This window comes from Aristolochia californica, unplaced genomic scaffold (genome assembly GCF_029961685.1).
Source record: "Aristolochia californica isolate CCGP_79_NKW_82.1479 unplaced genomic scaffold, dmAriCali1.0.hap1 SCAF_4, whole genome shotgun sequence".
NCBI classification, from domain to species: domain Eukaryota; kingdom Viridiplantae; phylum Streptophyta; class Magnoliopsida; order Piperales; family Aristolochiaceae; genus Aristolochia; species Aristolochia californica.
The window spans coordinates 46,287,606-46,311,447 of record NW_027182103.1 but is presented as its reverse complement, the minus strand read 5'-3'; the positions used below and the strand labels follow the sequence as shown (position 1 = coordinate 46,311,447).

General features: G+C 39.3%; 4 protein-coding genes across 4 annotated transcripts; 3 read left to right on the top strand and 1 right to left on the bottom strand.

Moving 5' to 3' along the window:
* The first annotated feature begins 2,814 nt into the window (after positions 1-2,814).
* LOC137963677 (histone-lysine N-methyltransferase family member SUVH9-like) lies at positions 2,815-4,938 on the top strand. Its single transcript, XM_068810838.1, has one exon. The coding sequence runs from the start codon at positions 2,926-2,928 to the stop codon at positions 4,855-4,857; it is 1,932 nt and encodes a 643-aa protein (XP_068666939.1). The 5' UTR covers positions 2,815-2,925; the 3' UTR covers positions 4,858-4,938.
* A 7,737-nt stretch (positions 4,939-12,675) lies between these two features.
* LOC137963473 (uncharacterized) lies at positions 12,676-13,101 on the top strand. Its single transcript, XM_068810589.1, has one exon. It carries the CDS (start codon positions 12,676-12,678, stop codon positions 13,099-13,101), a length of 426 nt encoding a protein of 141 aa, XP_068666690.1.
* Positions 13,102-13,209: 108 nt separating this feature from the next.
* On the bottom strand, positions 13,210-14,960 carry LOC137962316 (chalcone synthase). Its single transcript, XM_068809116.1, has 2 exons — positions 14,692-14,960; positions 13,210-14,386 (listed from the first exon to the last, which is right to left on the bottom strand). The coding sequence occupies exons 1-2, from the start codon at positions 14,870-14,872 to the stop codon at positions 13,392-13,394; spliced, it is 1,176 nt and encodes a 391-aa protein (XP_068665217.1). The 5' UTR covers positions 14,873-14,960; the 3' UTR covers positions 13,210-13,391.
* Positions 14,961-16,044: 1,084 nt separating this feature from the next.
* Positions 16,045-23,838, top strand: LOC137962513 (uncharacterized). Its single transcript, XM_068809417.1, has 10 exons — positions 16,045-16,227; positions 16,642-16,759; positions 17,212-17,311; positions 19,198-19,341; positions 19,838-19,896; positions 20,171-20,238; positions 20,415-20,466; positions 21,707-21,868; positions 22,101-22,703; positions 23,320-23,838. Exons 1-10 carry the CDS (start codon positions 16,220-16,222, stop codon positions 23,533-23,535), a joined length of 1,530 nt encoding a protein of 509 aa, XP_068665518.1. The 5' UTR covers positions 16,045-16,219; the 3' UTR covers positions 23,536-23,838.
* Positions 23,839-23,842: the final 4 nt, after the last annotated feature.

The window sequence follows — 23,842 nt, the reverse complement described above, 5'->3', positions numbered from 1 at the left end:
AAATTGACCTTTTCCTTGACCAGCTCTTCAGCTTCCACAAGTTCTCCAAGTTCAGGGCTCTCCTTGCTGCTCTTAGTGACACCTGATGGAAGTTACCAAGCATCTTTTATCGCCTTAAATCTGAAAAGCATAAGAAGAGCTACAGCTGAATATTCTCCAATTGGCAATGCTACAGCAGATATCATATGTCAGTATTTCAAAATACTGAAGTACGATCATATGTGTATCCAATAGCATACAATAGACGAAGTTTACCCCATCTCGTGGTACTGAATATGATGTAAAACCAAACACATGGAGAAGATTCACCACTTACTGGTCTGAAACTGTGTTGGAACAGAATGAAATATCCATCCTATTACCACGGACAATATGGTCATTAGTGAAAGAGCTCCCATTGATCCCAAAAGAACCTGTTTATTTGAAGTGAAGTTAATAAAATAATAATATAGTTCAAGAAATCCGCATTAAGGTCCATTATCAAACAACCAAAAGCAAAGCATTTTTTGTGCATTCGCCTAAAAAAACAATCCCTAAAATGTATAAATGCCCAACAGAAAAAGGTCTACAGTTTGGAGATATTGTCCAGTATAAAGAAACCGATATGGTGGCGAGCTCCATGCAATTTCCCAGTAGACTAACACTAGTAGATATTTTGGATGTAAATAAAAAAAAGAGAATTAATACAGGGAAGAAACAAACAAACTATACAACCTAAATGATAATATACTTAAAATTGTCCTCAAAGTAGTTTCAGTAACAGTAAATGAAAGGAAAAAAGATCAAGCATAAGAAGCAGGGAAGGCGAAACCAGTAGAGATTGGAAACAAAATTAGCAATTTACAGAAAAGAAGATAAGAAAAGGTGTATTGAGCAAATTAGTTGAGTCACATAAATAGATCATGTAAGATCTCATATAGAAACATCATATAAATGAAAGCAATGTCTCTGAAAGACAATTTCATTTTGCATAAAGGACAATCACTACTCTAACCTCGCAATAATAAGTTACATTCTCAAACATTCCACTCTCTGAATTATAAATGAGTAAAGAGCCATGAAAGCACTAATTTAGTTTCACCCAAAAGAACAATGAAAAGAAATACAACTGTGCGGAAGAGGAATACCAATCCTTTTTCATATAGCATAGCAAGCAAAGCAGCAATGAAAAATGTCTGCAGAAGATTTGAATAAGAATGTTAATAAAGATTCTTTTGTACTTCAGAATACAATTCAGGATAAAACTGATAGTGAGGAGAATGCCTACTGAAAAGCCATCAATGTACAAAATTCAGACCACAGCTACTCTCTGCAGCTACCAAGATGAACAAGATAATTTCAAGTTCAAAACTCTGGATCACCAACAATCCATGCAGATCCGACAATAAAGACCTAAAAGCCATTCGCCAGAACAATTTGGAACATACCAATTTCTTCCTGCTACCATGGCATAATTATATAGGCCATTCGTCTTAGAGAGATATTGGGTTAAATAAAGAATGAACTCAGAGAAAATGTAAGTTGCAAACAAAAAGAAGCCAGCCAAAGATACCCATCAGTCCTTGGAATTTGATTTCAGGATGCATCATTTGCACCGGTGAGTTGTAGATAACCTAATTCAGTCCTATGCATCAGGTCTTTTGACATGACTTAAATTTCCAATTTGAAAAATATAATCATAGTTCAGAAGATTAGTATGGTCAACTTTTTTGCCACACTATAATGCACTTCGATCCATCCCTTGAATTCATATAACAATGTTACTAAAGCAAACAAAGAACATGTACTGGTTAAAATGAAAAGGTCCAAAACCACCTTTCTTTTTTTAAATGATAACTAGCTCACCTTAAACATTTTATTTTCATTAACCAATACCAGAACAGAAAAATTCAAGGGAAAGAATCAATTTATAAATTAGGAATCACCTTGTCTCCTATCTCAGAAACAAATATTAATGTGAAGGCAGCTGTGAAGCCTGATTTAGCGAGTGTTTTTTTTTACAGAAATGTGTGAATATATTACTAAGAAGAGAGAGTGACTTAGCGAGTGTTGCTAAGACTAGACTCAAATTACTGTTTAATTCAGCTTCCGACTCATCCTCTACTTCACAAGTTTCGCCAGTAGATTCCAGTTTCACGAAAGCCACACGAAAATTAAAACAAAATGCAATTTATTTAACTGCACACGAACAGTAAATAGTTTCAGTGTCTCCGTGGACGACTATTAGAAAAGAAGAAAGTAACTTACAGCAGCTTATATTTCTTTCAATTGGGCATGGAGAAGGATCCGAGAGAGCCAGCGAAGGGATTTTTCCTCTCAGCAAAAGATGAGACTGGAAATTACAACACAGCATTTTTCTGGAGCTTTGCCTAGAAAAACATCTCTAATCTGCTCCCCATAAGCCCTAATCCTGTCGAGTTCCAGCAATCTTCAGCGAACCGAGCAGCTCTACAGGAACCAGAGTAAAATGCAGTTTCTTATTCTTCCGTGCCCGACTGTCCGGGAGGTTGAAGCGTTGAAGGTAGTGCTTTCCCGAATCACCACGTGTATATGAGTACAGGTGATAAAACGGTTCGGAGGTAGTTTTGTCGGGCAACGGCTCGGATGGAAGTTGTTTAACCAATTAGTAATGGGAGTTTTTACTAAAAAAACTCATCCCTCTTTCTGTAATAAATAAATATCCACGTCACAGTTATTTCCAGTATAGCAAGAGGGACGTAGGGGCTCCCACAGAAACGAGCGGGACCCACATATGCTCCTACAAGGCTTCAGACGCAGTCACGCTTGTCTGCTGATTTCCTCGCCGTTGTCCTCCCAACAGACTCTTCGAAGTTAAAAACTCGCTGGACGTATGCGAAGGAGGATCCCGGGAAGATGCTGGGATCCTTTTGCCCCAGAAGGTAGAAGCTCCGTCTCTTGCCGCTGATGGATTCGTCGATTCCGTTTCAAGACCTGAATCTCCTGCCGGATCCACCTCGGATCCTCATTTCTCCTAAAATTGAGCCCAAAACGGAACCGGTGGAACTGCCACTTCCAGTGAATCCTAATACGAATGAGGATTCCATGCAGGATATTTCGTTGATCTCACCGGTCGATGAATCCGACGTCTACTCGGAGTTCCTCCGAATATCGGAAATGTTCCACTTTGCATTCGCCCGAAAAATGTCCTCGTACAAGGATATGGCTGTCGTCGAGCCCAATTCCTTGTCAATCGTTCCGATTCCGGAGCAGAATGCCATATCCCCGACGGTGCCCACTAAGCATAAGCAGATACGATCTGCCGAAATGGTTAGGGCTACGGACCTCAGTCTCGCCGAAGAGCGATACTTCAGAGAATTAGTTAGAAAAACTCGACTTCTGTACGAGTCTCTTCGCATTTTTTTGATTCGAGAAGAAGATCGCGGGGGGACAGGGGAAGCTCTCGGTCTGCCGCCGGGTGCTCGGAAAAGAGCCGACATGAAAGCGGCCGCTGCGATGCTGCAACGAGGATTGTGGCTTAACAGGGATAAACGAATTGTTGGAACGATTCCTGGGGTTTATGTTGGGGATCAGTTCTTTTTCCGAATGGAAATGTGTGTCATTGGGTTGCATGGTCAGGTCCAGGCGGGCATAGATTACGTGGGCGCAGCACGGAGCCCGAACAGAGAACCGATTGCGACGAGCATCATAGTTTCAGGTGGCTATGAGGATGATGAAGACGCTGGAGAAGTGCTCATTTACACAGGTCACGGGGGCAAAGAACGGCATGTTATGAGGCATTGTCTAAATCAAAAACTCGAAGGAGGGAATCTGGCGTTGGAACGAAGTCGGTATCATGGGGTCGAGGTAAGGGTAATTCGAGGAATAAAATCCGAGCGTAGCCCAACTGGTAAGGTTTACATTTATGACGGTCTTTATCAGATCGTAGACCATTGGTTTGATGTTGGAAAATCCGGTTTTGGTGTCTACAAATATAGACTATTGAGATTGTCCGGGCAGCCTGAAATGGGGACAGTGGTTTTCAAGTTTGCAGCCGAGTTGAAGCTTAGACCAATGGTGGCTAGACCTAAAGGTTACATGAGTCTTGATATTTCTCAGGGAAAAGAAAAAATGCCTGTTTATTTGTTCAATGATGTGGATTCTGACAGTGGGCCTTTGTTCTACCAATATGCAGTGAGTCCAGTATACACTCCTCTTGGGTTTACTGGCGGATACCTTGGGTGTACTTGTACATCGAGTTGCTCCATTGGTTGTTACTGTATAGACAGAAATGGGGGTGAGTTGGTTTATGATAGTAGTGGAATCCTTTTGAGAGGGAAGCCTGTTATATACGAGTGTGGTTCCTCCTGCCGGTGTCCTCCAAGTTGTTCCAACCGTGCAACTCAGAGGGGTTTGAAGAGCCGCTTGGAAATATTTAGATCAAAGGAGACTGGATGGGGAGTCAGGTCTTTGGACTTGATTCGGGCTGGTGACTTTATTTGTGAATATACAGGGATTGTCCTTACTCGACAACTAGCTGCGGTTATTTCAATGAATGGGGACAGTTTGATCCATCCCGGTAGCTTTCCTCACAGATGGATGGAGTGGGGAGATATATCCCATGTATTTCCCGGTTGTGTTCAGCCAGGCTTCCCTTCTCTTCCCCCATTGGATTTTGCATTAGATGTCTCGAGATTGAGGAATGTGGCATGCTATTTCAGCCATAGTTGTACACCAAATGTGATGGTGCAGGTTGTGTTGTATGATCATTGTAATGTGATGTATCCCCATCTTATGGTCTTTGCTATGGAGAACATTCCGCCTTTAAGGGAACTCAGTGTTGATTTTGGTGTGACGACTGAGTGGAGTGGGGAAACTCTTGCCATAGACTGTAAGTAAAAAGAGGAGGAAGGCATTTTGACTTCCTGAGGTTTCAAGGATATTCATCGTGGTTGTCCATTTTGCCTACCAACTGTCTAATCTTGGTAATACTCACTCGCTTTTACTTCTGTTAAAATACCAGTCTGAGGGTATTTTGGTCATTTTTCATATTCTGATTTATCTTGGCATAGTTTTGTTAGATAGATAATTTCATTAGGCTCTTATATTTCAAGTTTCATTCAAATCAGAGTTGTATTATATGAGTTGGAGTTTTTGTAATTGAGGGCATTTTTGTCGTTTCTTGTTATTATCACTTAAGTGATTAATAAAGGGGGGAGCTCATGCTTTTCTGGCATGAAGTCCAATGCAGCCTTGGTAGCTTCTTCTTCCTCTCCTCTCTTAATCTTTTTTTCTTCTTTCTTTCTTAAATCTACTTTTATACATGGTATCAGAGAAGTGAAGGTAGTCTTGGACAAATCTTTTTCGGTTTCATCACTTCTTCTTCTTCATTCAGCATTCCTGTTAAAGGTTTTTCCAAGAATTTCTTGACCTATATGGTAAAAAGCGGATTTAGGTTGTTAGGATCCTAGATTGTTTGGGATTTGTATATGATGTTATTGAGACCCAATTGTTGGTCAATGGCGATGTGACTACTCTTGAGTAAGCCTTTAATAGAATCATTCGGGAAGAAAGTGCGGTAGTAAGTAAACCTGATAAAGATACTAGATTGGCAGATGTTGCCGCTCTTAACCTCCAATCATTTGCTGGTAAGCCCAAGGCCTACTTCATTGAAGTAGTAGTAAAGGAAGAGGTCGAGACTTTTCTACTTGATGTCGTGGTCAAAATGATAGAGGGGATCGAAAATGTATTCACTGTGGTCAATCTAACCATATCTTTGTCAAGTGTAGGGAAAAATTTGTTAAGCAAACTAGGGCCAATTCCATAATCACGGACGAAAATGCAACTTCTCACTCTGGTTCACATGATGAGATTCAATAGCTACTACATCGGCTTGGTCAGTTGATAACACCATCTACCACTTCTTCTGCCATTGAGTCTGTGTTATGGTCCTGGGGTTAAGTACCTATGTCTTCCGCTCCTAACAAGCCGGTCTTTTGGGTTGTATTGGCTAGGTGCATAACATTTGGTATCAGAGCGGGCTCCCACGTCGCGAGTTCGAATCCCCGAGGCGAGTCCCGGCGCAGGTGTCACGAGCCCCGGACGTGGTCGCCGTAAGGGATTATGGGATCTTGACCCGGCACCAGTCGTTGAGTGTTAAGCCACCGTGGACGTCGGCTCGCGAAGGTGGGGTGTACTGTTATGGTCCTGGGGTTAAGTACCTATGTCTTCCGCTCCTAACAGGCCGGTCTTTTGGGTAGTATTGGCTAGATGCATAATAGTTTGATCTTTTGTCCTCACTAAGTGCCACAATGGCAAGCACTACTATGACTTTACTGAATGTGTCCCACTCTCCCTTCTGGATCATTGATTCAGGGTCATCTACCCATAAGTCAATTATGTCCTTCTTATTTCAGTTCATTCATCCTTCCCATGCATATTGTCTAGTTATTTTAGCAAATGAATCCACTTCCCCAAATCAGGGGGAGTGGGACTATACATACCACTCCTAAGATATTCTTAAAATCAGTTCTTTTTGTTCCAATTTTTTTAGTTAACCTCTTGTATGTGAGTCACATCACCAAGTCTTTAAATTGTTCAGTAATTTTTGTTCCTACTTCTTGTGTTTTTCAGGACTTTCAAATGAAAATGACGATTGGTTCCGAGCATGAAAAGGGAAGCTCTAACTGTTGGATGATGTTTCTATTCTCAAAGTTGTGATACTTACCACTGCAGACTCCTCATACTTATGGCACCTACGTTTGGGGTATCCATCACCAGTTAAGCTACATCAGTCCTTTCCTCCCTTGCCAACAAATATTTTTTTTTGTTTGTCTTGTCAGTTGGGAAAACATCATTGAGCCAGTGTCTCTGTTAGTTCTAATTGTAGCACCAAAATGTTTAAATTAGTTCATTTTGATGTATGGGGTCCATGTTGGGTTCCTAATCCATTTAGTTTCAAGTATTTTGTTTCTTTCATAGATGATTTTAGTGGGGTAACTTGGGTTATCTCCTACAGGAGGAATCCGAAGTATTTGATGTATTCCTAAACTTTTTTAATGAAATAGAGAGTCAATTTGGTGCTTGTGTTCATGTTTTCGTACTGATAATGTGTTAGAGTATCTCAACAAAAAATTTGTATCATTTTGTGTTTCCCATGGTATTACTCATCAGACATCTTGTACATATTTTTCTCAACAAAAAGAGGTAGTAGAACACAAAAATAGATATCTCCTTGAGGTTACTCGGACTTTATTATTACATATGATGTTCCTAAAAAAATTTAGGGGGATGCAGTTTTGACTTCTTGTTTCTTAATTAATCGCATGTCATTATTTCTTTTACGTGGTTAAGTTCTTTTGTAAGTTTTAAAACCTCACTGTAAGTTGTTTGCTGTCATTCCTCATATATTTGGATGCACTTGTTTTGTACACGTTGGATAATTCTTTAGATAAGTTGTTGCCTCGATCTATTAAGTGTATTTTTTTGGGATATTCTCGCCAAAAAAAGGGGTACAATTGTTATAACCCTATTCGATGAAAGACATACGTGTCAACTGATGTCAAATTCATTTCTTTTGAGTCTCTAATTTCATTTGGTTCTTCTATGGATAGTCTTGTTCTTGTAGTAGTTTTGGATGCACTAGTCATAGGTCCTTCTCCACTTTTTCATGTCTACAGCCATTGCCTCCACCATGAGTTACCATCTATCGTACCTCCAAATGCTCCAACTCTAGTCAAATTTGGATTTTCCCATTTGTATCCGAAAAGGTTAACGATCATGTACTTCGCATCCCATCTTACAATATGTGTCATTTGATTTTTTATTTTCATCCTTTAAATCCTTTGCCATGTCTTTGTCTACGTCCACTATTCCTTGTTCAGTGCGATATTTTGTATTCTCCTGAGTGAAAACAAGCTATAGATAATGAGATGAGTGTTTTAATGTCTAGGGGAATTGTAGTCTTTGTGATCCACTAGTAGGGACAGCTATTGTGGGATGTCGTTGAGTGTACACCATTAAATATAATGTTGACAGATCTATTGCAAGACATGTAGCAAAAGGGTACCCAAAGACCTTTGGTGTTGATGTGTTTTAGACATTCTTACCTGTGGCCAGATTTACATCGATACATATACTGACCTCTATGACAGTTAATAAAGGGCAGCCACTTTTTCAACTAGATGTGAAAAATACCTTTATTGTATGGTGATATACAAGAGGCAGTATGTATGGAGCAACCTCCTGAGTAAGTTGCTCAGGGGGAAACAGGGAAGGTATGTAGGTTAAAAAAGACTATTTGTGGACTTAAACAAAGTCTGAGAGCATGGTTGACAAGTTTAGTAATGTGGTGATGTAGTTTGATCCAAGATCATGGTTGATAAGTTTAGTAATGTGGTGACGCAATTTGATTCCTACAAATGCCATTGTAATCATTTTATGTTCTTGCTAAAAATGAAGAATGGTGTGGTTATCTTGGTTGTATATGTGGATGATATTGTACTGTTTGGGGATGATCTGGAAGGCATCACAGAAGTGAAAACCTTCAGACAAAAGATTTGGGTTATCTGAAGTACTTCCTTGGCATTGAAGTTGCTTGTAGTAAATGATGTATGATTCTCTCTTAGAGAAAATATGTGCTAGATATGCTGTAGGAATATGATCTAGTGGGTGCCAAACCAGTAGACATCCCCATGGAATTTAACCATAATCTCCATGAAACAAAGTCTTGCACTCAAGGATAGAACACAATATAGACGCTTAGTTAGTAAATTGATCTATGCTACAGTTACCGGGCCTAATATATCCTCTGGTGTCAGGTTGTAATCCAGTTCATGGAAAACCCTCAGAAAGTGCATTTATAAGTTGTCGAGAGGATTTTAAAATATTTGAAAGGTACCCCTAGAAAAGGTCTATTGTATACTCAGAATGACAAAATAGATGTGCTTAGGATATTTTAATGTAGATTATGTTGGATGTAAAATGGATAGACGGTCTACTTTAGGCTATTGTTGTTTTGTTGGTGGTAACTTAGTAAGCCAGAAAAGTAAGAAACAAACAGTTGTGGCCAGGTCGAGTGCAGAGGCCGAATATAAAGCAATGATTCACACTGTTGGTGAACTTATGTGGGTTAAGTCCGTTCTTCTTAAGATAGTTTTTCTTATTTTAGAACCCATGGTTATCAAGTGTGATAATCAGGCTGCTATTTTCATTACAAGCAATCTTGTATTCCATGAGAAAACTAAACATATAGAGGTTGATTGTCATTTTATCAGAGATGCAATTATGCAAGGAAATGTGATTACTCCATATGTGAAGTCATCATATCAACTTGGAAATGTGTTTACAAAACCTCTGGGAAGACGTGAACACATAGTGTTCTGTGAGAAACTGGGATTGTTTGATATTTACTCTCCAGCCTGAGGGGGAGTGTAAAATACCAGTCCGAAGGTATTTTGGTCATTTTACATATCCTGATATATTTTAGCATAGTTCTGTTAGAATAGATAATTTTATTAAGCTCTTGTGTTTCAAGTTTCATACAAATCAGAGTTGTATTGTATGAGTTATAGGAGTTTTTGTAATTCAGGGTATTTCTGTCCTTTCTTGTAATTATCACTTAAGTGATTAATAAAAAGGGGGAGCTCGTGTTTTTATGGCACAAACTCCAAGGCAGCCTTGTCTGCTTCTTCTTCCCTTCCTCTTTCTCTCTTAAATCTACTTCTTTACAACTTCACTTGAATTCTGTACCAAGAAGTTTGATGGTTCTCTTGGGTTGTTTGCCTTTGTTTTCATTGTATGCTACTTGAACACCTGCGTTGAGATAACCATTTTTTATGTGTAAGATACTTTGTAGTTAAGACCTATTGTCCTTCTTACAGCAATCCTAGACAGTAGCTTTCAAGGTGGACATGTTTATTGATGGCTCAAGTATAGTGGTCATGGGACAGCTAGTATTTATGAAATTATGTGCTTTCTTTGTTACTGTAGTTGGTATTTTGGTACTTATAATCTTCTTGGGATGATAACTAAGGAAGTGTGGGACCTTGTGTCCTGCTGCCTATAGCTCAATAATCTTGCCTTAAACTAGATGCCTGATTGACCCTTTAGTACATATCCTAATTGTAGTAAATTCTCCATTTATTCTTATGCACATATTCTTGTGGCTGTGGTGCAATTCTCTTGTCATCTTTCTTTAGTCTAGTCATCGTTGTCTTAGTCAATAATCTTTCATTTATGATACAAGATGTGACAAAGGTCTTACATTGGTTGTCAATCTATCTGGCAGAGCCCTGTTGTACCTGAGTTTGAAACCAGAAGATAAATACTAGCTCAAGGAACGTACTGCAGTCTGTAGTGTATTCAGGAAGTAAAAATGAGTTTTAATGGTTACGTTGTACTATGATTTGTTTTATAATCTGAAGCTCTGTATCATTATTGATTGTTTTAGTTTGTTTTGCTCTGAGGTTTGGTCAAATACTAAATCATTTTTTATAAACTCTTTGATATTGAATTCTAAAATGCTTAAACATCAAGTAGATTACGCATATGTTCTACTGCACTCTCCTAGACAGAACTGTTTGGAGGAACGCATATGCTCTGGAGTAATTGGTTAAAGGAATATTTACCGAGTCAGTACCTGGTGATTGCTGTCAATTTATCAATGTTATTTGATTTGGTTATGTCGTCTATTTCTTTTCATTTAGTTTTTTAATATTTTCAGTTGGGCATTGTCAATTAACAGTATGGTGGATCATGGCATCTCTTTGCTGTTCCACATGACTCGGGGCCTCTTTACTGTCATCCTCTAATACAATCAAGAAGGTGGAAACTACTTGTCATGGCATAAAATATCTAATAATGTATTTATCATGATTGGTAGTAGGTCCAAAGACTCATTTTCTACTGCTTTCCTGGAATTTTCATTGTCGCAATCACAGTTTTGAGGCAAAAGATTTCATAGACGTTTCTTTGCGTTACTGTGCTCCATTAATCAATTCTTTCTTCTGAAATGCTTCATTTATTTCTTGTTGAGCCCCTTTGAGTTATTCAACTGGTGCATTCCTCTGTTTTATATTCTTTCTTTCTCTCAGGACTAAGGCATACCAGATATTTTCTTTCAGTTAGTCAAGTGACTCAAAACCTTGTTTCTAATTTGTCAAAATCCTTCTATACTTTTTTGTGGAAGTTCTGATAGCGCACTAGGAATGTTGGGAGAGTTATAAAGAAAGTGCCCAAAACACATTAATCCTAGAGAATGTTTGGATGGAATTCAGATCATGTAGAGAAAGTTATAATTGAAATAAAATAGAATTTCACTCTCTAGAGAAAATGAAGTGAGGAAGAAATTTTTTAACCCTGTATCTATGTTTAAGAAATTTAAACAAAAAGGAATTAGTAATGGCTAATTAGATAACGGGTGCACCTAATTAACATTTAACATACATCCTTATCTTTGGTAGACAGTGTTGATCAGACTTCCTAGTGAAGAAGCCAATTTCCTAAGTTGAATATATTTGAAAAAGGAATGTACATGAGCTACTTGTTTTCCAAATTACCATCTTTATATATTGTCTGCCCAAAAAATGATCAGTAATACTCAGTTCCATTCATTTTTTCTGCATGTTTGAATGATGATGTATTTGCAAATGTCTGTTCCAGAGGTGCTCTCCATCTTCAGAATCATCAGTAGAAAAATTGCAAATTATTCTGTGGTTTGTGTGAACATCCGATTCTTTGTAGCCTTTTTCCTTTTTTCTTTTCTTCTTTCCTTGATGTTGCTTTCTGAAACTGAGAATGATTTGGTATTTGTGTCTTGTATTTATTATATGCAACATGTCTGTTTCCTACTGCTTATCGGGACTTGAAGCAAGTTTTATAGGGATGGATGCCCAAAGATGGGAGAAGAGAAGATTTAATGATGAAAACCACTGTCCATCCTCTACATTAGACAAGGCTTTTCTTGTGAGCTTTGCGAGAACCACTGTCGATCCTCTCAAACCGATGTAAATCTACCTCACCCACGGGTGAGTGTAAGGAGGTACTTGTGAAAAGATATGTAGATGTAATGATGAAAGGGTTCGGTTTTATGTGCAGATTCTAGTATGCTTGCTCCAATGTCTATCCTTTTTGGCAGGGTTTCTTTCTTTGGGTGGAAATTCTTTTCTATGTATATATCTATGCATGTTATCGTTTAGACAAATCCAAGCGTTATATACTAGTACTCTCTTATGTGCTTTTTGTATGGTCCTACTCGCTGCTTGGTCTAGTTTTAGTGTTGATATTTCAAGTGAGAAATGGAGAAGACAAGCGTCTGGAAATTCTAACTGATTTCTTTTTCCATATGCTTTTCTTAATACTTTGGATGTTGCCGTATTCTCAATCAACGTATGAAACAAAAGACCACGAACATCATAAAGTCCAAAACTAATCGGTAGATTACCAGTACAAAAATCGAATTTGGATCAGTTGAGAGAGAGAGAGAGAGAGAGAGAGAGAGAGCAGTTGGTCAAATCTCTGGATGGCAGATATCTGAACTTTCTTGATACCTTTGAAAGAGAAATGGGCATTCGTTCTGCTGCAAAAGTTGAACTATCCGCGGAAGCAAGGGTTGATTCCAGTGGGAGTGGTCGGTGATAAAGCAATTTTGGCCACGGACCTGTCCTTGCGAGTTCAAGGCCTTCGGAGCTCACATACGAGGAAGCAATTTTTGCAGAGATGAACGCTGAAGAAGACATTGCAGGTCTCTTCGACAAGTTGAGCGATCATCTCCAATCCCTCGAGGGAAATCCTTCTGTCACCGTCGACAATAACGGTGTTACTTTTGATGGAAGCAGTGCGGGGTCCTCCATGACCGTCCATCCCTACGTCCCCCATCTCAAGTCCAGCCACTGCTGCTGTATTAATGTCTATGTCAACAGTAACGTTCAAGGTGTGAATAACTCTATCGTGGTCGGAAGTGAGGTGAGCATGAGAGATCCGGGCGTTCGGTTGTCTACCCCATTTCCTCTTATGAAGAGAAGATCAAGGAAGAGCAGATCAAAAGTTCATCAAGAGCCGTTGTCTGTTCCCAGTAGTAGATTTGGAGCTGTGTTGTTATCTGTAATCTGTGTTTTCCTCTTCATGTTGTTGTTTGCAAAGTAGTAGTTTGATTGATACTGTTTTTGTCTTAAAATTTTGGAATGATAGTTAGTTGGCTGAAGAGGATTGGAGGAATAAACAAAAGAGAAGAATTCGGAAGCATGATCCAACTGACGAAAATTATTTGCAATTTATGAAAACAATTATATAGCGATTACATGATCATGTAGCATAATTGCAACAATTGAAGCGCTCAAGGCCGATAATGCTATTATTTAATTCTTCGGCTTAATGGCTTCCAATCCAAAAACGCAGACACGGAAAGGATCAAGAGCTCAAAACGCTGAGAGCTGTCAGAGGATCTCGACACTCTGTAGTACGACAGTTTCGACGGTGAGTCCAGGGCCAAAACCGAAGAGAACCCCCCATTGCAGCCCTTCGCCCGTAGTCGCCAGCTTCTCTTCCTTGGATTTCCTCCTCATCTCGTCCAGGATGAAGAGCACGCAGGCGCTGGACATGTTACCGTACTCGCTTAGTACGTGGCGGGTGGCTCGCAGCTTCTCGGGCTTCAGTTCGAGTCTGCTCTCCACCTGGTCCAGTATGGCGGGTCCGCCGGGATGGGCGATCCAGAAGATGGAGTTCCAGTCGTTGATCCCCAGCGGCTCGAACGCCTCCACCAGGCTCTTCTCGATGTTGTTGGAGATGAGGCCGGGGACGTCCTTGAGCAGGTGGAAGGTGAGGCCCACCTCTCGGAGATGACCGTCGATGGCGCCGTGGCTGTCGGGAAGGATTGTTTGTGCTGCCAACACGAGGTTAAACAGCGGTGTCTCCACTCCCGGGACGGGGTCAGCGCCGAGGATCACCGCAGCCGCGCCGTCGCCGAAGAGAGCCTGCCCCACGAGGCTGTCAAGGTGGGTGTCCGAGGGTCCACGGAAAGTTACGGCGGTAATCTCTGAGCAAACGACGAGAACACGAGCGCCGGCGTTGTTCTCGGCGAGGTCCTTGGCAAGACGAAGGACGGTGCCACCGGCAAAGCAACCCTGCTGGTACATCATGAGGCGCTTAACGGAGGGACGGAGGCCAAGGAGCTTGGTGAGCTGGTAATCGGCGCCAGGCATGTCGACCCCGCTGGTGGTGCAGAAGACGAGGTGGGTGATCTTCGACTTGGGTTGCCCCCATTCCTTGATGGCCCTGATGGCCGCCTCTTTCCCCAGCTTGGGTACCTCCACCACCACCATATCCTGCCTGGCGTCCAGAGAGGGAGCCATGTACGCGCAGACGTTGGGGTTCTCCTTCAATATCTCCTCCGTCAGGTACATGTATCGTTTCTTGATCATGGATTTTTCACCTGCAGCAGCGCAATACTCAATTGACAAATATAAGTAAAGAACAGTATACCGTTTATAAATTCATGAAAACCAATTTCTTAAATTGCATGTCAAAAAACTAAAAAACATTCTCTTTTTTCTTGAGACTTATTAGCTCTGGCTCAATGTAATTAAACAACTCGCCGGAAATCTAACAAAATCTGATCAACGAAGAAAATGGGACGTAGAAAGAACGAACTTAGATCTAAGCTCATGAAGGAAAATCCTCCAAACACTTTTCTACGTGGCTAGCAAAACCTCTGAGGCGAACCAGTACAGAACTTACACATGCGTTTGAACTTTTCCTTGAGATCGGTCTTGTGGTCACTGTCGGTGATACGGAAGTAGTAATCCGGGTAGGTGCTCTGGTCGACGAAGTTGGGGGGAGTGGCGGTTCCGATGGCGAGGACGGCTGCGGGGCCGTCTGCCCTCTGAGCTTTTCGGATGTCCTCGATGGTGGTCACCATTATCTTCTCCGCTAGCTATCTCCCTGGGTTGACGGGGGGAAGAAAGTGTTGGAGGACGGCGATGGGTGGCACGCGAAGGAAGCTGGGCTTAAGGTGGTGGTTAAAAGTACGTGGAAACGAAAGGGATTTATAGTGGAAGAAGAAGGCAAGAGAAGCGGGGTAGATGAGGATCACGTGCTTGAGCAACCGTGGTTCAAGACCCTAGTCCCAACAACTACGCCCCTTCCCCCCCTCCCGCCGGGTAATCTTACTTCCGCACGTAGTAAATCTATTACACGTACGATACAGTGGCTTAAAACAGAATAATTAACGAATGGGGATTAAATTCGGATTCAAAAACTTTGGTGGTATGTGAACGCAATTACTGCAAAAGTCTAAACAAAGATGGGACTGGGAAGATTTAATTATTTAAAAAAAAAAAATCCAGAAGGCTTTGCAGGTTCAGTTGGATTCCCACCTAAATCTTCTCGAAGTATCCATGCCAAGTGTAATCATAAGGTAAGTTAAACGGTTGAGAGTTTGGTTCGAGAATGCTGATGGACCCATAAACCCGACCCCGACCCCGACCCCTAAACCCTAGATAAATAATCTTATTAAAATATATAAATATCTAATTGTACATATTAAATTTTTATTCCAAAATTAGAATCTATGTTCAAGATGTTCAAGATTTAAAGAATCTGACCACTAATTGACCAATAGACCAATAGTCAAAGGTATAAGAATCAAATTGGACACTTTATGAAGCTCTACGATTAGATCTAATAGGTAGATTTTATTATTGTGAAGAGGATACTCTACATGTATCCTCCAATAGGTGGTGGGGGCATGAGTGCATCACTATCATGTGATATCACGGTATCGTAGGACAATGAATACCACCTAAGTAAAAGAGGTGACACATAATATGCACATAGCTTCGAAGAGTGTTATCTGAACAAAAAACAGAGAACCACTTCAAATTACATGAGATTATAATTGTAAATAAAATTTAGTGGATTTTTAAAATAAAATTAAGTCAGTAAAAATTTAAATTGTAAATATTTTTATACAATAATATTTTAGATATATATATTTTTAAAATATATATGAATTTCTCCGGTCGTGTGTTCTTGCCTCGAGTTAACAAAAGTCTCTGTTCATCGAATAAAAACAAAAAACACGACATTTAACCCTTTGGGTGTTTCCCTGAACGCCGAGGAGCAAACTGTCACGAAATTCCTACTTTTGCAACAGACGCCAAATTTCGCCCGGCTTTTCGTCGACGTTGATCTAAGGTTCAACTGGAAGTCCCAGCAGGCTTTGATTCTTTCTTCTTGTCTTCGTGGACAATCAACGGTGATAGAAATGAACAGGTATACTCTAACAGCTTTCAGGCTCATTTGCCGTAGTTTAATTAAATTTTCGTTGAACTAATTTTGACTTCCATCATTTTATGGAATCCATCTTTACTCGTGGAGTACTTTAAGAAATGGAGTACTGTGGCGCATCAGTTCTTGTGTCCTCCAAAAACTAGGCTTTATTTAGTTTGAAATGACTGAGACGAACGCCATTCCCGTGAACTCTTATGCTAAGTGGATATAGAGCATTTTATCATAAAATCCGGAGACAAGATGTAGGGTGGTGTAGCTTTGAAAAGTAGATTGGAGATTCTTCTTATTTTCTGCGGTCTTTTGAGCTACTTGTAGGGTCATTTACGTTGTAGTAGATCCTATTATTACTTTATGTATCATCCTTTTCGATTACTCACTTAATCTTGTTGGTAATAGGGAAATGTTGAGAAAAGTTGTTAATAATAAGCACACGTTGAAGTTTCCGAAGAGAATTTTCTGCAATATTGCAGCCAAAGGAGGATTGAGTTCGGACAGTTGCAACGAGTCTAACAGTGTAAGAATTTATTCGCCTATACTTTCAATCTTGATATGCAGCTAAAGTGTATTGTTACTCGGAGGCAGCCTATAAATACCCTGCCACCTTTCTGACATGATTGTGTCTATGGCAACAAAATTTTGCTTGTTTGGGTGACGGATGTATCAATTGGAAGGTAAGATGCTAACGAAAGCAGGATGAAGCAAAAAGTATAACGTACAAAAGAGGACTGGAAGGTTCAGTATTCATCCCAAGAAGACAAAAAGCTGAAACTTGATGTTGACAACCTTTTAGGTTGCCTGTGAAAAAAGGGGCATGTTAAACTTGAAAGAACTGGGGGCGTGTTAAACCTTTATTCTGTGATTGTTAGTTCTTGATTTTGTAGGTGCCCTTTTTTTACCTTTTCTCATTATAGCAGCCATATTGTGTATGTTGCCTTTTGAACTGATTGCATGCATTCAATTTCTTAGGAAGCAATAGAGAAGGATAGTACAACAACTCATGATCATGAGCATGATATTGCCATTGTTGGAGGAGGCATGGTTGGCATTGCTTTTGCTTCTAGCCTTTGTAAGTATCACATCTGTGCATTTAAGATACAAAGTATTATATTCAAGTATCTTGTTTGGTTGGCATGGTTGATATTTTCTTTCTAGTTTTCTTGTGAATTACTTTTGCAGCATCAGTGATGCCAAGGTTTGATGATATGTTTTAAATAAGCACCATTTTCTTCTTGATGCATGACATCATTTTCTGAATCCTTTTTACACAATATTTAGTTTTATGCTCGTTATTGTTCTAATATGAATCTTTTAGAGGGTTGTTTCATCTGTAGGATTTTTTTTTTAGAAAGGCGAGGTTTTATTTAATGGCCTGAAGGCAAAGAATATGAAAAAAAAACAACTCAAGGAGTTCCATAATAAAAAGAAATTGAAGGGTAGCAAGCAAATCCGCTAAATGGTTAGCTGATCTTGGCACAGAATTCCAAATACAATGCAAAGAACTCAAAATATCCTTAATCTCGTGGAAGATCTGCCAATGATGCCAAGGGGGTTCTGGAGATGTCGAGCACCATCCAATGACCACCTTGAAATTACCTCCAATCCAAAGTTGCCCACTGAAGGATGATCTGAATATGAGGAGATCATGACGGAGAGCTTGCATTTCAGCAGTGGTGAAATTTGCAACTCCCAAGGGACCAGAGAAGGTGGTAAGGATGAAACCATCATGGGAGTGAAAAGCACCTCCAATTTGGCAAGGCCTAGGTTACCAAGAGCACAACCATTGAAGTTGAGCTTGATGGAGCCAGGGGGACGGGCTTTCATTCAGTAATATCCTTCCTCTGAGGGGTTGACATGTGCAATTTCCTTCACCTGTTGGAATTGGGATGCAGATTTAGAAAACAGTTTGAATCCTAATTTTTTTTCATTTGTTTGTGGAGATAAAGACACCCAATTCATCTCTTTGATTCAGATCTAGTGTGATTGGCGGGTGGGGGAGGGCGAGGGAGGGAGGTGCATGGGCATGGGCGAGGGCAAGGGAGAGGACATTTTTGCCTTCGGCTTTTATAGAACTGGCAACATGCCAATATCATCATCGAAGCCTTGTTGACAACTACGTTAGACATTTGTTTTTCCTTCAATTGATATGTGATAAAAAAAATTGTCACCGCTAGCTTGTTTTCAACCATCATAATTATTTCAAGGACCTTACTAGTCATTTAGGAACAGAAGAGGAAAATATTGTTACTTTTTACTGCCAAGACAACATGAGTCGGGTCATATGCTTTCGAACTTATCACTTTGTTGAATGAAGAAAAGAAACACAAAATTACAGATAAGCTGCCAGTAAGATAAATATGACTCATTCTGCATCAGGGAACCAAAAATCAGTTGAAACTTAATGTTTTTGTCGATTTTTTATACGTTCTTTTGTTACAGTTGCAGCTTGATTCACCGAATATCTTTTCTGGTATAGATCAGAGACTTAACTGCAGCATTCTATCTATAATGAATGTGGTCCCCAAGAATAGATATTAGTTTCCAAGCAGACTGCTTTTTGGCATACCTTTAGTAGCAATACATGAAGCTGAGTGTGCATAGCCCTTTGTCTGACGAAGTTGGTCACAATCTTGGTGACAGTTACTTAAGATCTGATAATCTTCACCAGTTCTCCTGGGATTGTGGCATATTTATCTGCTACCAAGAATTTGGAATGCCTTCTTTAGTTTGAGATTATACCTTTAAATCTGTTTTGTTATTCTCTTCATGTTGTTGCATATTTTAAAAATATTGAATAAGATGGCGAGTATGTGGATAAGATCTTGTATCTTCTCAGATTTTGTTGATTATGTATCTTTTAATTGTGGCATTCTTCAAGTATAGTCATAAATTCATTGTGTCCTAACTTTTAAAAAAAAATTGAAAATGGACTGAACTCCTGTTAATTGTATGCAGCTAGCATGGCATTAACAGAAAATCTTAGTGTTGCTATTATTGACAGCAATCCTTTGTTGGGATTGAAAAAACCCATACAGAAAGATGACCCCCCTGATCCAAGGGTCAGTACAGTGACTCCTGCAACTATTTCCTTCTTCAAAGGTATTAACTCTATACTTGTGACATTTTTCAAATTGTGATTTGCTGCTAAGCTTTCTATTCAGTGTTGTATTGAAGGTTCAACAAAGAAACAGTTTAACTGGCTAAACATATGAACAGGTCTAAACTTTCATATTCTGTTTGGTTCAGCTTGTAGGTCATTTGTGTGAATGGACCAATTAAAAACACCAATAATAAATTTCAATGTTCAATTAATTATTTATCTTATCGAAAATGTTTCCCTTTTTGTATGGCATTTCTATCATTTTCAGAAATAAAAATCAAATTTGTCTTCAGAGAATATTGATGTGCTTCTGTAATATAAGGTAAAGGAAAAAGGCCTTCCATGTGACAAAGTTTAGGTTTTGTTATCTATAGTATTTCGTTTATTTGCTGAAAGTATCTTCTTATTTCCATTTAATCTCTTTGAGAACGAAATGTTGTTTATATAATGTGTTGATCTTTTTCTGTTATCTTTTTTGTCTTTTTAACTTGGCAGATGTAGGTGCATGGCAATATGTTCAACAACACAGGCATGCATACTTTGATAAGATGCAGGTAACTGTGCTTAAGTATTGCCAAGAATTTGTTAGATATTTATTATGTTGTAAATTTGTACTATTTGGTTGGAATCTTTAGTCACTCTGGGACATTCTAAATATTTGCATTCAATGGGTACGTGTTTTGTCAAATTTCCTTCAGTTTCCCTGTCAGATCATTCAATGGGACATTCAAAATGCATATTTTACAGAACTGATGTTATTGTGTCTTTTGTTTTCCTAGTTTAATGAGCAATGAACTGGTCCTTTCATTTCCTTATGCTCATATGTAGGTCTGGGATTATACTGGATTGGGGTACACCAGATACAATGCAAGAGACGTAGGAAAGGAAATACTAGGGTAAGGACTTCCCATCTGCAAGTGAGTCTTTTGTATCTTTATTTAAAAGATGCTACATCAAGGACTACTGATAAGGGAGTCTTTTGCAATGTTGCTACAACTGGGAGTACTAATCTCATCACCAGTTCAGGAAAAAAGTACTACTAATCTTGTTGGACTAATGAACTCTTATGTAGGTGCGTAGTGGAGAATAACGTGCTTCATAATTCTCTGATGTCAAGTTTACAGGTAGCCTTTTAATTAATAGAACCTCGTAAATACAAGTTTGTCTCCCTTCTCATTTTTTATTTCGTTTAGTTTCATGTCACTTAACATCTGATAGAATTCTGACTGCATCCTTTACCAAGTTTGAAGTTAGGTTACCAATGTACAGATATTTAATTATCATAAGTTCCTTTGGAAATGGTGATTGCTTTTTATTAATGAATAATCAAGATACATGATAAGGAGGGAAACACGGCCCAAGGATCTCAAAGAGTTTCCCAACAAGAAGAAAATGCTGGCGGACACCATTTTGGCCAATTGATCTGAGAAGCTATTTGCTTATCATATAGTATTGTTCCATGAGATAGTCCAACTGGAAGTGGTGGAGATTATTTCATTGAATATATGTCTCAACTTCCATTATGGGACTGCAATTTTTGAGAATCAAGAGATTGCTGCTGCTGAATCACCTTCTAGACAAATTCTGGGGGTGGTGGAATTCTGCGAGGAGAACAGCAAGTATCACTTCCAATGAACAGCATAAACCAGTGGGGCATGAGAATGACAGAAATAATGACTCTGAATCAATTTGGATTCTGCCCCCAACTCCAGTAGGACCCAGGTTGCCAAAAAGAGAAAACAGTAAATCTAAGTGTATCATCTTTGCTTGCACCTCTGTTGGTTGCAACTTGCGTTCCTTTTCTTCCTTGTGTACTGTCCTGTTTCTGTGCAATTAGGTGATCCATATCAACATGGCCCCAGCATCTTAAGTCGACACCCTTGATCCTTCATTCTCCAGTCACTTTAGAAAATAAACTTAATTGAGCCCAAGAAGGCAGCTGTCTTGGGATCACCTCAATAGTGCACCTTTGCTTCATGACATGATTTTTTTTGCAAAATGACATTCAAAAGATGCGGCCAAATGCAATAAACCATTGTAATGTTTGAGTGCCTTGCACAGTATCTAATAAAGTTGCAAATGAGTTATTGGAATATAGTTTTTTTTATCCACTTTCTGGACACACCCACACCCACACCCACACCCACACATATTATGTTATTATAAATTAATATACCACTGGTTCCAGTTTTTGTTATTCAATGTAAACTCCTTCACCATGAATTTTGGTTGTCTTTTCATCTAAATTTCATCTCCCACGTGAAAGTTGTGAATGCTTGGCAGGTGTTATCAAGTAATGCATGGTAGAATTTTTAGTACATGCTTTTTTTAATCCTTATGGGACTCAATTTCAATTGTGAGCAGGACGAGACAAATTTCAGAAAGAAAATCTATCCAGCAAGGTTAACATCAATGTTTGTACAGTCAGAAAAACTGTCTGTGAAGGATAGTTCAGCACATAAACACCTTAGTCGTTTAGCAAAGCTGGAATTGAGCACTGGTGACAGCATCTACGCTAAATTAGTGGTAAAAATATTAATGCATGCATCAGTCAAGTTGTTTATCTGAAAGTTCATTTGAGGTTTATGAAATACCTTTTTATGTCATACCTTTTAGCTAGAAGCGGGCACTCAAGTATTAAAAGTTTGCTGCTACAACAACTGTACACCTGAATCCAGGGTTTATATCCCTCATGCATTACCTTTGCTTACGTATATGCTCCTTACAAGATAAAATTTGACTGATGTGAGTGTAACAGGTAGGTGCAGATGGGTCCAAATCAAGGGTTAGGGATGTAGCAGGATTTAAAACAAGTGGATGGAACTACCCTCAGCATGCTGTCATTTGCACAGTTGAGCATTATTCTGAGAACCAATCTGCCTGGCAGAGGTTTCTACCCTCTGGGCCCATTGCACTTCTTCCTATAGGTGATCATTTTAGTAACGTTGTCTGGACAATGAAGCCAAGTGAGGCTTCAGATCACAAATCTATGGCTGAGGATGACTTTGTCAAAGCTTTAAATCATGCTTTGAATTATGGATATGGTCCTCACCCTACTTCTAGCTTTCTTGGTCAATATGGAGATGGACTTTCTTGGATCACTGGAGGAGCTTCTCCATCTGTTAATGAAAGCTTTCAAGTTCCACCAAAAGTAGTTAGAGTGGTGTCTGAAAGAATGGCATTTCCCTTATCCCTAATGCATGCTAATGATTATGTTTCACAACGTGTGGCACTTGTTGGTGATGCGGCCCACACAGTTCATCCTTTAGCAGGTCAGGGAGTTAATCTTGGTTTTGGAGATGCTGCTGCTCTTGCTAATGCCATTGCTGAAGGCATTTCAGTGGGCTCTGACATTGGAGAGGTAAATGAATTATAAAAGTGATTTTCAAAGGGTTTTACATACTATAGGTAGTGTTTCTTTCTGTTTTTCTCTTTTATAGTTAAACATACTGTTTGTTGCTGTGTTTCTCTTTTGTGGTTAACAAATATAGTTGCTGGCCACTGATACATGCTAACCAGGTTTTCATGCACCAAAAATAAAAATAAAAATGTTGCTTTACTTCATTCTTTAGTTTTTCTTTGGGTTATACATATTAAAGTTAAACATCTATATGAACCAACAAAATGATGTAGAATAAGGCAATAAGCCCCTGAATTCTGTGGGAATGGAATTGGGGGGATTAGTGATTGAACACATCATGGTCTTTGCGAAAGCTCATCTTTGTTACTTAACTGACAGAAAGTGGAAGACGAAAGATCAATCATGTACGAGTTTGTAGGTGTGGAGGTCTTTATATCTGTTTAAGTTTCTTAATCTCGAAAACTGTAAATCAGCTCAAGCATTTATTTTGAAGAATCCTATTAGTGGTGGCAAATCATAGTGAATTTGGGTTTGGACAGGGTGCTTCATGCGACCAACAAAGACTTCTGTTTTGAGCATGCTATGATAAGTTCTCAATGCCTTTGTTACTGTGCAGCTGTCTGTTTTGAAGAAATATGAAAGAGAGAGGAAAGTAGCAAACATCACAATGATGGCAATTCTTGATGGTTTTCAAAAGGCATTCTCAATGGATTTAGGACCTTTTAATCTCTTCAGGGCCGCAGCTTTTCATGGTGCTCAATACATTGGCCCCCTCAAGAGGAGCATAATTTCTTATGCCACAGGTGAGCAGAAGTGGCCGTTATTCTATTGACATGTCTGCAGACGACATTTTGCTTTAGACCCGTTATTCTCTGCATGTTTTGTTAAATATTGCAGGGAGAACTGTTTAATTTTAATAAATAGGGATGAATTTTGTTCTGAGCTGTAATGTCGCAGTCTCAGGTTCAGAAAGGGGATTCTTCTTTTCTTGTCTGTGACGTTTATGTTGTCCAGCGTTCCCTTCTGTCTTCAGTAACATGTTCATACACCACATTGGTTCATACACCACATTGGTTATTCAGCCGTTTCTGCTATTGAGATAAAATTCCTGCCTGAAGACCACTTGCATTTCTCATTTC